This window comes from Oenanthe melanoleuca, chromosome 5 (assembly GCF_029582105.1).
Source record: "Oenanthe melanoleuca isolate GR-GAL-2019-014 chromosome 5, OMel1.0, whole genome shotgun sequence".
In the NCBI taxonomy this organism is placed as follows: domain Eukaryota; kingdom Metazoa; phylum Chordata; class Aves; order Passeriformes; family Muscicapidae; genus Oenanthe; species Oenanthe melanoleuca.
Genome location: NC_079339.1, coordinates 44,902,286 through 44,917,884, shown reverse-complemented (window position 1 = coordinate 44,917,884; position 15,599 = coordinate 44,902,286). Strand labels below are relative to the sequence as shown.

The 15,599-nt window shown below is 37.3% G+C and overlaps 1 protein-coding gene across 4 annotated transcripts in view; it reads right to left on the bottom strand.

The window, feature by feature from the left end:
- The window catches only part of DGLUCY (D-glutamate cyclase), a 47,826-nt gene that overhangs the window by 5,185 nt on the left and 27,042 nt on the right, over window positions 1-15,599 (bottom strand). For all 4 annotated transcript variants that reach the window (XM_056493506.1, XM_056493509.1, XM_056493508.1 and 1 more), the window contains exons 5-12: window positions 14,460-14,610; window positions 12,920-13,042; window positions 10,557-10,748; window positions 8,283-8,543; window positions 7,693-7,792; window positions 5,967-6,115; window positions 1,203-1,322; window positions 229-380 (exon numbers count right to left, since the gene is read on the bottom strand). In XM_056493506.1, coding sequence (XP_056349481.1) covers window positions 229-380; window positions 1,203-1,322; window positions 5,967-6,115; window positions 7,693-7,792; window positions 8,283-8,543; window positions 10,557-10,748; window positions 12,920-13,042; window positions 14,460-14,610 — 1,248 coding nt within the window. The remainder of the gene's footprint in view (window positions 1-228; window positions 381-1,202; window positions 1,323-5,966; window positions 6,116-7,692; window positions 7,793-8,282; window positions 8,544-10,556; window positions 10,749-12,919; window positions 13,043-14,459; window positions 14,611-15,599) is intronic.

Genomic DNA, 15,599 nt, shown 5'->3' with positions numbered 1-15,599 from the left:
CTTCTGCTTGAAGCTACAAGACATAAATGCATTCGATTTTTATTTGCAATCTGTCTTGAATCCTTTGTGGAAAACAGTCTAAGGACAGTGTGGCTGCTCCTTCTAAAGGAATCCCCACAAGTGCCCAAAGACCTTGGTGAGGTGAGGCATGGAGCCTGAGCAGGATCCAGCGGCTGGTGGGCGCTCCCCTGCCCCTGTGCTGACCAGTTCCCCCGGCACAGGAGTTACCTTGGTGACGGACGGGAGCGCCGGCAGCCAGAGCCCCGGGCTGGGAGTGCGCGGGCAGCCGACGGCTCTGCGCAGGTAGCGCTCGTGGGTGTCACAGCAGCGCAGCACCGACAGAGCACACGCGATGGCGTAGCCACCCCAGTTAGAGACCCCTGCAAAGAGTGCCACTGTCACACCAAACTGCACAAATCGGCTGCTGAGTGCCCACAGGTGCCAGAGATACCTGAACGGAGGCACCTGAGCCCAAGGACAACAAAGACCATCCAAGTTTACAGCTTGGTCCCTGCTGAACATCTCTCTGTGAATTTTATCTCATGATGGTGTAAAAGAGAATTTTAACTATACCATTCAACTTTTGTTGAACATCAAGAACATTAAGAACAATAAGAACATATATTTTTCCTTGAGTGATTATTGAAAGGACTTATCTCTCTGTAAAGTGGCAATATGACTAATTCATGCCTGATGGGGGCACACTCTAAACACAAGTTTATCAATTATATTGAAAATTTGCATGTGTACAGACATTTTAATTCCCACCAGATCACTTCTGCAGTCTTCCTTATTAATATTTGTTATTGAGTAACCTGGTCTAGTGGAAGGTTTTCTGTCCATGGCAGGCGAACTAGTAGGAACTAGACAATCTCTAAGGTCCCTTCCAACCCAAACCATTCTATGATTCTATGGTTCTATGATTTTATATAACATGTGATTTTTCAAGAATACTCAGGATTTGCCCAGCTATTTCCAATTAAGTGCACTTTGTTCATGGAACTTTTCTCAATTTTCAGCCAGCTCCTCTGAAGCAATAGGTGCTTACCTCTTCAGAAAATGTACATAATACAGAGACAGATCAGTTTGCTGAGGATGACTTGGAAAGAGCCAATAAAAGTTACTTGGAAAGACAAATGTTTTCTTGTTAGTTCTATTCTCAAACATCAGCTACTCTCCCACCCCACCAAAAACTCCCTTACCGGCTACAACAGTAAAATCAGCTTCAACATCACAAGCTATGACATCTCCATTTTTTATGTGCTTCTTTACAGCATCTTTTACTTTGCCCATTCCTAATTCGTTTCCTCCATCTCCAACACCTTTAGAAAAGAGAAAAAACAAAATGAGTATGAACATAGCATATAACTGACAATCCCTTTAGAAAACATCCTGTTTCTTCCCCACAGTTGCTGTGATAGTTCATAGCTCCATATGAGGTGGTTTACCCTTTTACATCCACAGCACCTAAAACCAGAAGACTGTGAAAGAATTAGCTGAAAGCATCATCTATTACATGCCAACCTCTAAGTTTATGCATGCCATGTACAGTGTACATGGCATGCATGCAAAAGAAATCAAAATTACGAAGTGGTTGTGAACTGCAGACAGAGTCAAGACAATAAACTTTGCTTATGGAAGGCCTTACATGAATATTCTATATAATGTGTTATCAGAAGTACACCAGCACAAATAAAGAAAGAAGATACAAAATTAAACCCAAACCAACCTGAGAAATCAGCCAACAATTCTATGATAAAGCAAGCATAGAAAACTTTGGCTTGTTACAAGCTTTAATTTAAAAACAGAATAGAAATAGCAATTATTGCAGAAAGACAAGGGAAAATATACATAAGGATTTGGGCAGAAGCAGGCCTGACTGCACTGCCCATCTGTTTGATACAGATCACTAACATGGTGCAGTACACAAAAAGCCCAGCCCTGTATACTATTACTGTTTTCATTTTTCACAGTCACTTACCAAAAAAATAGCTAATCTGTATTCTAAAAAAATTTTCTTAGATTCTGGATGTGGGGCCTTGATTTTTGCCACACAAATAGAAATACTGTATATTTGTCTTAGTGATTTTAGTAAAATCAGTGGGATCTCTGCAATTTCAGGAAAATTCTAGGCAATCCTAAATTGGGACGTAAAGTTGTCAGACGTAATTTAGATATCTGGAGATGAGGGTAACATACAAACTAGCAGTACCTCTAGTCTCTTAACAATATGTAAAAACATTAAAATTATTTATTATTTATAATAAATTATAATTACTATTTAGTTGGAAATTAAAACTTCTCTTTCATCTGTTAGTCTGAATGGCATCTTACTCAATACGAAGATTTTACAGAAAAATCCCAGACTGTGTCTGTGAAACAGAACAGTGAAAAGCTCCAAGTCCTCACTGTGTCAGATTTGAATTTTAAATGTGACTGTGCTCTAATGCATAGCATGTGTTACAGAAGAGAAATTACAATATTTATAATTTACACTTCAAGTCCTGAAAACTGGTAAATTTAACACTTTTAGTAACTGCATAAATATCTCATGTGTCTGTAGCAAATTTCTTCTTTAAGCAAAATGAAAAGTTCTCAGTAGCAATTTTTTATTTGATTCCTAAGTCTATCCAGTCAAGTGGGGCATAACTGAGTCACACATAGCTTACATAAAAGGATTTGCCATGGAATAGCTATTCTTTTTTATCTGCTTTAATAATCTGCTCACATTTATTTCACCATTGGGAGTTAATGGTGCTTTCAAAAATCACTTTATGGGTAGTACTTTTCAAACAGGTATTGATATAATCCTGGTGCTTCTATCATCATGTATAAACATGGAAGTTCTACTGCTTTGTAAGAATCACACAAAATATTCTGATTTCTATTATACTCAAAATTAAAATTTTTACGCTCAATATTCTTGTCCCATGAAGATAACCAAAAGTTTCTTTGACTGAAATATAACCATTGCTCAGGGCTTTTTCTATCAGTTCTGCTTTGTTTTTCTTGTCTTTGTGGGAGTCCTGTCACCAGGATGGCATTAAATTAGTAAATCTACTGCTGTGGAAGGATCCTATTTGTGTGACTCTTGGAGGAAAAGAACACCCCACTGAAAAGTCTCCTGTCCTGTCTGCTTTCTTCTTCCTCCAAACATTGCCAGAGAAATTTATTTTACTGCAGATGCCCTGGGTGAAATTCACCTGTGCAAACACAGCCATCCACACGTGAGCCAGTCAGCTACCCTGCCTTTAAAGTCAGCAGAAAGAAACACTCCCTTCACACATTCAGTTCATCTTACCCCCAGGCAGACATCTCAAATACAGATGTCTGAAAATAGGCAAGATGAATCCTCTTCTAAAGGCCCAATTTCTTTCCAGGCAAAGGGAAAATAGTTCTGCTGGATCTTCCATGCAAGTTCCCACTGACTACATTGTTTTCTGAAACTACATTCATGAAATATGCAGGAGACATCAGTCTTCTGTGCTAAAAATCTTTTGTATGAAAGGAAAATGTGTGACCCCGTTTTTTCATGCAGTACTTTGGAAAGCTTTAATTAGCTCCTACATAAATAGCATATAGCTATGTCAATTGTATGACACCAGAAAAAAATAATATGTGGCTTCAGTAACATGTCTTAATCTTAATCTTCAGTCTTATGTGGAAAATGAGTCCCTTCCATACTCAGCCCTACATGTCTTCTTACTCTGTGAATTCCTCAAGGCTGCTCCTCACTTCTGAGTTTTTAGGATGTCAGTATCCATACAGTTGTAGGCACTGCTCATGCTTTATCTGTGGTCAAACTAACAGATCAGATTTTTTTTCAAAACATAAATCTTGTTTTAAATGCAACACTTGACAGCAATTAATCAGCATGTAACAAATGTTCTGACATTTCCCCTCCCCACCTACTGACACAGTGCTTCTTGCCACGGAGCACACTATATAAAGAACTTCTGTAGGCTGAAAACTTGATCCTTCTGTGTTCTAGCCTATAAGGTTATTCAATTACTCCACCCTAATTCTGTACAATATTTGCATTTTCTTTTAAACTAGTCATACGACTCAAAATTTCTACTGACCATAAAGAAAGTTGAAGACAGCTCCACCAGAAAAATATTTATCCTCAGCAGAAACAACACATTGCTACCAATAATGGGAGACAAAACACCAAGGACACAGTGGCTAAGTTAAACTTGACTTTGCAGAAACACATTGAAAAACCCAACATGCAACCCAAGAAATTGCTACCCAATTAAAATAACACACAAGAAGTTAATAAGCAAAGCAAGAAAGGTTAACTAGGTAAGAGACAATGTAAGAATTCTCCAATATAAGAATATTCCAGAGCAGAATGTCCATGTACACAAATGCCATGGGAGACCAGAGCAGATACCTTCATTGTCCTTTGAAGCCTCTGACTTGTTAAACCATTTTCTATGCAGAAATCTTTAGAGAAAGTTCAGAGCACTGAGACACAGTGAATCTGAATAACTGCCTCTCTTCTTTTTCACAAGCCTGTGGTATTTTTTATTAATGACATTTCATAGTATATTTGAATATTCAGAGAATGTTCAAAACAAACTACATTCTGTTGAATAGATTCAAATTCTCAGCTGGCAGAGCTTTCCAAATTCCAGCAAATGAATAATATACTTTGAGTGGCTGTGGGAGATATTTGAAATGATCAGGGTATTTTTACTAAAGGAATCAGATTGTGATGTTATGTAAGTAGCTGGAGAGATCAAATTCTTGTATCAACAATGTAAAATCAGGGACAGGAGTTGAAACTAAAAACAGCAGATAAAGCTCTGAGGCATTTTGCTAGACATCTTTACAAAACATAGCTTTTCCTTAGCTTTTAACTTATTCAGTTAATCTTTGTCCTCTGTTGAGATTGCCAAGACAGTGCCATCTAGAGTGCTTCCTTTTGAATGTTGGAAGGTACATCTTATGAATAGAAGAAAACACAAATTAAATCTAAATACAAAGTATTGCAAATTTTACAATAATAAAAAAAATACCAGTCAAGTCCTTGGCTATACAGCTTTTAAATTATACCAATACAGTGAAATCAGACTATGCATCATCTCTGCAGAAGCTCTCTAAATTCTGTGGAAACATTTGAAAAGCAACAAAACTGAGAAGCCAAAGTTTCCATGCTTTTGGAAAAGCATGGAGTCAGTCCAGGAGCACTAGAGGAAGAAAAAAGCTAAATCAGCAGACATGTTCTGATGTGACAGAAATCAGTCTGGCTTGGGTACTTACTTCTAATTTAATTTTGATCTTTACAGAGATTATAAATCTCCAAAACTCTCATTTGGGTCACATATGGTAGCAGGAAGCATTTGGTTGTACAAAGATGTTGTACAATGGTCTGTGGCATATTTTTTCAAAACCAGATACAGAAAAGAAGTTTATTGCCTAAAGAGAGGAGCAGCACATTGACAAAAGCATTTTCATTAGAGGTATTAGCAAAGGTCAATGTTGTTTTGGTGGGAAGAACAAGGCATTCCACATATTTTGTTGGAGAAGGCACTATTTTAATAGATAAAAATATGTAACCCCTGTGTAAAGGAATGTACTGCTAAAGACAATATAAACACAGATTCTATCTAGACTAAGTTTTAACTTAGGTGTAACAGTCACAAAACCAATACTTCAATAAGTAATGTTACCATCCAACAACCATTTATGTTCTATGTTGCCTTCAACACAAAAGAATAAAAAAAATAAAAAAGAATAAAAGAAAATAAAAGCCGTTTTTTTTTTTTGGCTGTGAGAATCCTTCAATAGAAACTTGTAGTTTTTCTCCAGCAATGGTGTCTTCAAAGCCAATCATGACAAACAGCTGTAGCCTGAAAGCAGCCACTCAGGACCTGCCTCCTGCTCCTCTTCACTACCAGTAAGAGTTCCTGCTCTGTGCTTCTCCTGCTTCTGAGAATATCACACAAACTCACACTTACCTGTTGTTGTGACTCCTGGAATGGTTTGGGCAGCTAAAAATAGTTCATCTATGGGATCCACGAGATGTTTAATGTTAACTTTTCTGGCATTGTAATAATTGCCATCAGCAGCCATCCCAGCACGCTCTATTGCTACCAGGTGATCAAATCTGGTCAGAGGTGAGTGAAAAAACAGAGGGGAGAAGTCAAACCTGTGATTTTTCATATGAAAAATTCTTCTGTTGGCTGCTTATGCTTGGTTCTATTTTTTGACTATTAGGGATTCAAGGTAAAACTTGGATACTGTTTTGCTATTTCTGAATGTAGCTGTCTATGGTGTTTTTTTCAAAGGTTAGTTCAGGGTTTTTTAAATAGCTTTAGTGCAGCTCCTCCAAACCACATTTGCTACCAAGAAATGGAGAAGTTCCTGCAGTCCTCCTAGCCAGCAATCCTTTGGGTCAGCCATCTGGCCTGGCTCTGTTTCACATTAAAGCAGATGGTATCTTGCAAAATATTAGTCTCTGTAAGTGTACTCAAAGAAAACAAAAAAGTGGAAAACTAATGATCATCTAAATCCTTGTTAATGCAAATACATTCTCTGCTTAAAGTGCATCACTTGGCAAATATTCATCTGTTTCTAGTTAGGCAATATTTGGGTTTGGGTCTTTAGATTTGGGGACTTGTTTTTTAATGGCTGTTTTGATGGTTTGAAAGTAGACAGATGTACTGCAGCTGTCCCACATTTTAAGTAGAACTATAATACTCAGTTCTGACATTGTATGTTAGAATTAAATTATTTTGCTTCTGTTTCTCTGATTTTACTGTCAAGAGGTTACTAATTCTGCTGAATTACTTAATGTTCTCGTGGGTGAGTATATACAGTGATTCCAGAGACCTTTAGCAGGTTAATTGTCCACTTAAAAAAATACTTCAGCTTTTTGGGACTAAGGGACCAATTTAAATAGAATCTGCCTGTACTTCTATTAAGCACAGCTATAAAAGACATTTTTAAAACAACACATAAAAAATGAAGACTGTATCTATTACAGTACACACTGTGGAAAGAAATGGGAACTCAGTCAGTTAATGAAGCTAATACCAGGGTGAAAGACCTTTTTATTAAAGAATGCAAACTGAGGGCACTACATTAAAATACTTTACATGGAAAGATCAATAAAAAGGAGCAATGTATGCCTACTTCAAGGAAATTTAAGTTGCATGATAAGTAATGAAATGAGCATACTGCTTCTCCAGTGCATTATCCCTAATCACACCATTACAAATACATGACATTTTATTAAGTCAGATCAGATTCCCTCATTGTCAGACTAGAGCTAAAGCTCTAAAAAATACACTCTTTCCACAACTCTTGTCTTATCTTTTTCACTGATTTTGATATAATACTTTTTGATCTTCTCACTGATTTAAAATTTGGTAAAATAACATATAGTGTGTGTGTATATATTTACAGAACAACAGCTGAAAATCTTTTAGAAATTTTTTGAAGGAAAAGAACTATTGATATATGAAGAATCTTTTTCCTACTCCAGAAGTGCATAATTGCAGAATAATGTGGAATTCTGTATTCTGTGTATGCTCCAATAACAGTGTTTGGCTTCAAAGTCTGTTCTGTATATTCAAAGTCTCAACGATTTACTTGCAGCCATTGTGCCTTCATGGTCCTTATTTTTATTATAATCTTGCACAGTAGAGATGTGACCAATTCTCAAAAACTGAATACACATACCTAGGTCTTCCAGGATTCCCATCCTCACACAAAAACATTAAAGCTGAATCGGCATTTTCCCTTTGATAACTCAGTAGAGGGATGGGTTTCTTCAGGATTCCTACAGGAAAGCAAAATGAAATTCAGATATTACATAATTTTTATTTTTGATACATCTTTGAGTAACTTAAAAAAAAAGAAAAGAAAGCAAAATTGTTGGAATAGTAAGAATTCAAGGTCTTTACACAGTTTTTGATGAGCTCCCTATATCCTTACTTTAATTTAAACTTGTTTAGATGTATGTGCTGTTAAATGGGACCTTGAGGTAGAAAAGGTCTACCTCAGGACAAGAGGTAGAGGACAAAGAATAAGAAGAGACATCCAGAATTTATCACAAGCAACTGGTCCAGAATCAGTAGCCAGACATGTACACATTAACTTGATGCCAGCTAGGTTAACAAAATGCCATCATAGCAATGATGAGCAGAGTTTAGAGGATGAATTCTGATTCATTCTCTGGGGAAAAGTCCTGTACTAAGTGACAGAACAAAACTGAAGCAAACCTTGGCACGAATTAGCAAGATAAAAACTGCAAACCCCGTATCTCTTACCTAGTTGAACAGCTTCTTCAATAATCCTTTTATTCAGATCCATGGCTCTCTGATCTGTAACTATGGCAACCTGTTTCTCCAAGGCCTGCAGCATAGCTGCAATGGCCAGGGCTCCCGGGGGGCCGTCGTTCTCCTCGGGGGGCTGGTGGCTGAAGTGGGTGGGGAATCCCGTGGTGATCAGCACGGAGCCCGCGTGGGACATGGCCAGGCTGGCCCCCAGCAGCTCTCCCTGCCGCTGCAGGTGCCTTATGCCCCGCTCTCCTAGGCAACAGGTTCGAAAGACAGGTTTTTCAATGTGTCATTCTCTTTTGGAAGTTTCCTTCCAGGTGAAAGTACATACTTTAGTGACATAAAAAGGGTTTAAAAAAAAAAAAAGGGAGAGAGAAACCTCTGGTCAAGGCAGGAATTGGGGTAATTTCCTCAGGAAACCTAAGAAGATGTAGGATATGAGTAAAGAAGATAATAGGCTGTGCTTCCAGGTTAAAAATGTTGGCTTTTGAAAATTATTATACTTAGCATTTCTAGGTATAAGTGTAAATAGCTTGTTCTGAGAGCTTACTGCATATTGTTTGCTTCCCTTTGGCCCACTGTTTTCCTTTGACAGCCCTGCTAGAACATGTTTAGCTACTTCAACTAGATTGCAACTCAAGCATCCCAGAGCTTACAGAAGTTCTGATGCAGACTTCAAATGTGTAAGCTGGTCCTTTGTCTCTATTTAACTCCAACTCTTTCGGGAAGAGCTAATTGCCAAATAAATTTCCCTTAATTAAATTATTAACCTCAGAAGTGAGGTTTCAGAGACATTATAAGTTACCTGAGGACTTCATAAACTCAATTAATACACTGGTATCCAGGTGACTACTAGAAGTTCTTGCAACACTTCATGTAGCAGAGAGAACCACATTATCAGACCTTGAGAAATAAGTGAATATTAAAAGAAGTCTCTTCTCATGGGTCAGTCCCTAAATAGGCAACACTATTATCTATTATATATATTATGTACAGCTTTCATTGTCCAAACACTTCCTATCCCATGTTCCCTCCCTGTCACTTGGAAAAAGATGTTTACAGCTCAGTTCTTTCAATTTTCTAGCACTCAAGAAAACCATGAGTACCAGCATGATGGGCTTACAGAGGCAAAATTTCACTGTTGTTTTCCAATCTCCTCATATCTTCATCCTTCTTGCTCTTCTCACCCCCACATTTTCCTCTTTTTGCCCTCAATTTCCCCTTTGGCATTTCTCCCTCTGATCCTCCTAAACAACACACAGGCAATACACAGATAATGGACAGAGAAAAAAGTTCAGAAAACTTAAAGCTAACATAAGAGGAATACAAGTCTCAGAGGAGTGGGATATATTAACTCAGACTGAGTACTGTACCCTCCTTTAGCAATAAAATGAGCTAACTCTTAAGTTAGGTCCTGCATTTCTGCAGAGCATGGCATCATGCCAAGCCAGCTCTAGAGAGTGGGAAAGGAGAGGCCTTGTGAGTAAAAATAAACAGACCCAAATGCATGCACACAGCCCAAACCCGGAGCTTGGGAGTGCTGCGTGTAAGCTGTTTTCCACTACTGCCTACAGAGGATTTCAGAAAATTTATGGCACACTGAGCTCAGATTTTACAGCAGCCAGAGGGGACTAACTCAGTGTGTATTTTAGGAATGGCTGCACTGCTCAGTTTGTCTTTAATTCCCTTTCTTCCTTGCACACACACAGCCCCATTGCTCAGCCTTCTGTGGTGACCTGGTCACTTTGGTCCATCACACAACACCTCAGCGATGGATATGTCAGCAGGAATTAATACAATTCAGAGAGTGGTGTTTGAAAAACACATGCAACTACTAAAATTTTGTGGCAGGACCACAGTAGTGATGAATATATGTAAAGAAATGTGCTATTTACTCCGTAGTTGAATACCCATGTAGCTGTTAGCAGCAAGCTGAGGAGCCCTGTACTTTGCATACCAATTTCAGTTTTACTCAGTAACAGCTCTTATTCCCTGTAGACTCTCCAGTCTGCTTCTGTGTACTTTGGGAGCATACAGTCATCAAGATCAGATATTCCATTACCCAAAAAGAATGATTTTGGTCAGACTCTGATATTAACTGCAGTAACAGAAAATGTAAGACCTAGTTATATAAACTCACTGTATTCCATAAAATATTCTTAAAATCACCTTTAGATTCTTACTGTGTAAAATATCTAAAAAGGCAGGATAGGTGGTATCTACCTCATAATGAATCCACTAAAGGGAGACAGTTTTTGTTTATACCTGGATCTATTCCAATTAGGGTCTCTAGAGCCTTTATCTTTTGGGCTGCTTCTTCTGACACAATACTGAAATGCAGAGGATCTTGAGAGATGCAGTGGACCTGTGGGACTCCTCCTGAGGATGTGATATTGTCATTCTTTACGTCGGTAATGAACATGCAGCCAGGAGAATGAGTAAAAGCTAACGGAGCTCCTAAAAGGAATGAAAAAATTTCAGTTAAATGTTATTATTGCAATGTAACAAATTATAGGGATGATAAAATTTCAAAAAGCCACTTACAGAAACAGGTGATAGTTTAAGTTACAATGGAGCATTTAATACATTTTGAGAAAGAAATGTATACACATACATCTGAAAATGTTTCCGCTTTTAAAAAGCTCATGTGGTTGTTGAGCTCAGTTTTTTCCACAATTCCTCTTTGGTCTAAACTTGAGGCAACCAAAGAATGGAACTCTGGTACCCTCCCAAAAGGTCTGTTTTGATGGCATTTGTCTTTTCAAGTCACCATTACATGAGGCAGGGTTCTGCTTTCCTGGACATGGCTGAACACCTGCCTGTCCATGGGAGGCAGTGAATTAATTTCCTATTTTGCTCTGTTTGCATCCAAGGCTTTTGCTTTCCCTATGAAACTGTCTTTATCTCAACTCATGAGTTTTCCAGTTTTTACCCTTCCAGTTCTCTCCCTGATCCTGCTGGCTAGGGTTAAACCATGACAATTTAAACTGGCAAGGAGTAACAACAAAAGGGAACCAGTAAGTGTTAGCAAAGGAAATATGAGTAGCCTTTAAAACCCTGGAGAAAAATAATTTTCTTTAGACCTGACAGCATAGTAGCTCCCTAAGCTGAAAATGTTTCCTGTCTTTATACTGACTCCAGAAGTCTGAATCTAGGTAATACTTGATTTGGCAAAATTGGTGTGTTGTTAGGTAAATCACAACTGGTATACTTAAACAAACAAAACTTTCTTTGTTAGAAGGGTGAAAATGGAGAAGATATTTCTTTACTAAGTACATATGTGCTTGGTTTGAGCTACATCTGTTGGGAATCTTTGGCTAGCATTTTAAAGCACCTGGAGAACATGGTTGTTGAGGTTTACTACACCTCACCAAACCCTGTGAGCAGACAGTTTTTTGTGACAAGCTGGCAGATTCATCTAAAGTGTGGTTACTGGTGGTATGGCAGATTTTAAACTTCCTAGCTGAGAAAGTAGCACAACAAAATAAAAACTATCCAAAGATTTCCTGGAATGCACTATTGACAACTGGTTTTAATATAGAAAATGGAGAAATAAAACACAAGTGAAAGTCTCTTCCAGGCAAAGGCAGGATAGACAGCCACTTGTGCAAGAGATTGGAGAGACATTGGCAATTTTTTTCTCTCTTTTCCCTACAACAAGGATGCACGAGGATGATGAATAGGTTTGCTACAGAATTCAGGAAAGAGTAGGATTTTCAGCATAGATTTGGAACTGGAGAAAAGAGATTGTATGTAAGAAAGATAAAGAAGACTCCTCTTAGAGCTGAACATATTAGAGCAGGTGTTGAAAGAAGTTCAGATAAAACATCTGTAAGAAACCACAAGGACCTTGCAAGGAGAGGAGGACAAAGCAGATGACCTCTCAGGGTTGTCCCAAATATATTGCCTGTGATTAATAAGCTTCTCTTTCAGTAGGAATGAAAATACAGTATTTCATTCCACACAGTGACTTAGAGAAGTATATAATAATGTTACTATGGTTTTGTTGCATTGTCTTGCCCTTTTTGCTCATGCCTGCATAAATGACTGTACACAGTGCAGAAACACTCTGCAGCAGAAAAAGTTTCATCTATGTAAAGTGTGTCACATTTACTTAATTTTGGAGAAAACTAAAAGCTCAACATTCTCCATGAGAACCCTTTTCCATATCAATCAATTTGCTAGCTCTTGACAACATTTTGGAAAGATTTCTGGCTTCTCTTTTTCTTCTCTCTTTTTTCTTCTTTTTCCTTTACTATTGCTTTAATTCAATGTAGTACAAAATAATATCTTAAAAGGAGGAAGCTTAAAAATTAATGCCTTTAAACTTCTTGGTTTTCTTATAATTCTTAAAGAGATGTTTTGATGCTGCTAGAGATTTAAACATTTAAAATACGCAAAAGTGGTGAAATTTCAGCAAGAATTTTCTTTAAAGCAGACCTGTATTTCACAATAAAAACTCTCCTACCAAAGGCTTTTTTGTTGTTTGGGGTGTTTTTTATCCTACCCTAAAATCAAGCCTGCTAATCAGCCAATTTTCAGTCTCCTTTAAAAAAAAATAACTTAAAACAGAAACAGAAAAAAGAGATTGAGAGATAATTCTAAAAGAATCTCTAGGCAGTACATACTGCAGTTGATAATTGCTTCTACTCCTGTCACTCCACAGGCCCAAAACACTGGAATATCACCAGGGTGAAGGTGAACTGGATCTCCATAATCTGGTTTAGAAAGATCTTGTATTCCCAGCAGACCTGGAATTGATGAAAAATGAAATCATGAGCAATTCTAATTAAGCAGTAATACTGCAAAGCTGGGGGGGTGGACCCTAAACATTATTCAATAACACTGAGATAAGAGTTCAAGAGTGTCAAGTCCCCCTAAAGTAGAACACTTAGTTTGCCTTTGAGTGCATATCCTCAGAGCCTGAGCTGACTTGATTTCTCTTTTTTTTTGTACTGGATAACACCAGTAAAAATGTATTTACCTTATTTCTGCAACAAAATGCAAGTTAGACATCTATGCTGAGTTTCTAAGATAATATAAATCTTCTGGATCAATAGAAGAATTTTATTCATAGCACTGGCAAACAAGAATAAATGATGGCTGTGCAAAATGAGTTCTTTCTAGAATACATTTTCTACTGCATTAACTTCCTACATTCTTTAGCTAAAGAAATGATCAATTTCTCTTTTCCTCTCTGTCTTAGATAAATGCATCTCACTCTTAGCTGCCTTTCAATAAATTGTCTTTTGCTTCATTCTAACACCTACTTGTAATAATCTGGGTAATTCTAAGCACTTGCTATCTCTTCCCTTGGTTTTAAATTCTTCAGATGATTTAATATACCGTTCTCTTTTCTGAAATTACTTTATATAATCTGCATATATGATAGTTTACTATTTTGTAATGACTTATTATTAGTTTTTCAGGCTTAAGTACTCAAGTACATTACTGGAGTGTTGTGTTAACCAGTGACATCTTCTTCCATGCCCTGCAATGTGATCCTTCTGTGTATGTAACCCATGATTACCAAACTTCTGACAGTAAGGGGGGGGATTATTGCAATCTATCTTCATGTTACAGGTGTTTGTTTGGTTTTGTTCTTTTTCGAACAGCCTCAATTTTTTTTTTTTTCAGTCTTGTTCAAACTAGATTAAAAAAAAAATCTTGTAATATTTCTATTCATTTTGCCTTAAGTGTTGTGTTTATTGTAGGCTATTTCAGTATTTTTAAAAATAATGTAATATTTGCTTTCACATTCAACTACTAAGATACAAAATGCTTCTCCCCATGCTGTCAGTCATTGCTATCCTGTCACTGGAATCTCTGACAGCAAGAAAGTATTCACATAGAAATGAAACTGCACACATTTCAAAAGAATGTGATTACACTTTTTACCAAAACCACCCCTGCCAGATAACTTATTTTATCCAACAACTATCTTTTATCTAAGAAATCTGTGTGTTCAGCTCACTCAAACCTTCTTTTTTATTTTTTTTCTTTCTTTCTTTTTGTTTCCTCTTAAATTAAAGTTTGTGACCATTAGAAAGGATTAAAACAGATTTAGTGGTGCAGGTATTTCAGTCCTACCACTTCCCATATTTTCCCTCTTCTTCCCCTTGTATACACAGTCAGGTGCATGCAGAATGAGAAATGAAAAGCACTGACCAGGGTCACCTATGTGAACTGGTGCTCCATGGGCTTCTTTTAATTCAGATGTTGCTAGCACAGCTGCTTCCAACTTGCTTTCAGGAATAGGTCTCATTGTGACTACTAAGTTGCAGTGAAACATAGAAGTGCTGTAGCACGGCACAGATGTCTGGCAGTTCAAAAGAATCCAGTGTTAGGAGGAATATTGAATAATACTTCTAAAATGTTAGAATAAATAAATCGAAATCTTTGTTCTTTAAGTGAGTTTAGAAAGGCTGCATTCCAACATTAATTTTAAACCCTTTTGAAAAAAAATCTTAGGTTCCTCTATTTTTTTCCTTTAAGATTCCATAATTTAGCTCCATCACATAGATCATTAAAATTTTCAACTTAATTCCTTGTTACAGTGCACACAGCAAGATGAGCCAGAGTATGTTGAATATTGTCAGAAATCAATGGTATGTTCCCTCTATAGAAGATGAAAAAGCTAATAGAAACTATGGCACAGCTACAAATCTACTTAGATTGAATGTACCCTCTGTACTTGAATACAGTGCCCTATAACACGCCAGGGTCAGCAACTGCTGATGGCAGTACCCACTTGTACAGAAGCTACATGACAGTTCCATACATATAAATCTGTCATGCCTCTACAAAGGCTCTATAGAATTCATCATCCTCACCAACTGGGAGGCTGAGGCACCTTTTCTATTTAGAAATAAAGCAGGTCAGCTTTTTAGGAAAAAATGTCAGATATCTGAGTTGCAGTTGAACATAAACAAGACATCCAGAGAGCTGGAGCTGTCTAGAAAGTGTTCATTTAAAGCCTTTATAATGATAATAATAATCACACCTGTCACTGAAGAAACACACTGTGCAGCTCTTCATAGCATTAATGAGCTATAAACGATAAAATTTTCCTAATTCTGAAATGCTAGAAGCAGATACATAGTTGGTCTTTTTTTCTTTAAGCTTGGTAGAAGGACTCATGTATGAGATACATTTGCACCTTCATTTTGACCAGGAGCATAGCATAGATTGTGCAATGATAACACTGAACACAACAATAACTCTACTCCAGTAGCACAGCATGAACTAAATGAAAAAGGCATGCAGATGTGTACTTCAATGTTCTTAGTATTAAGGGCTTTATTTGCT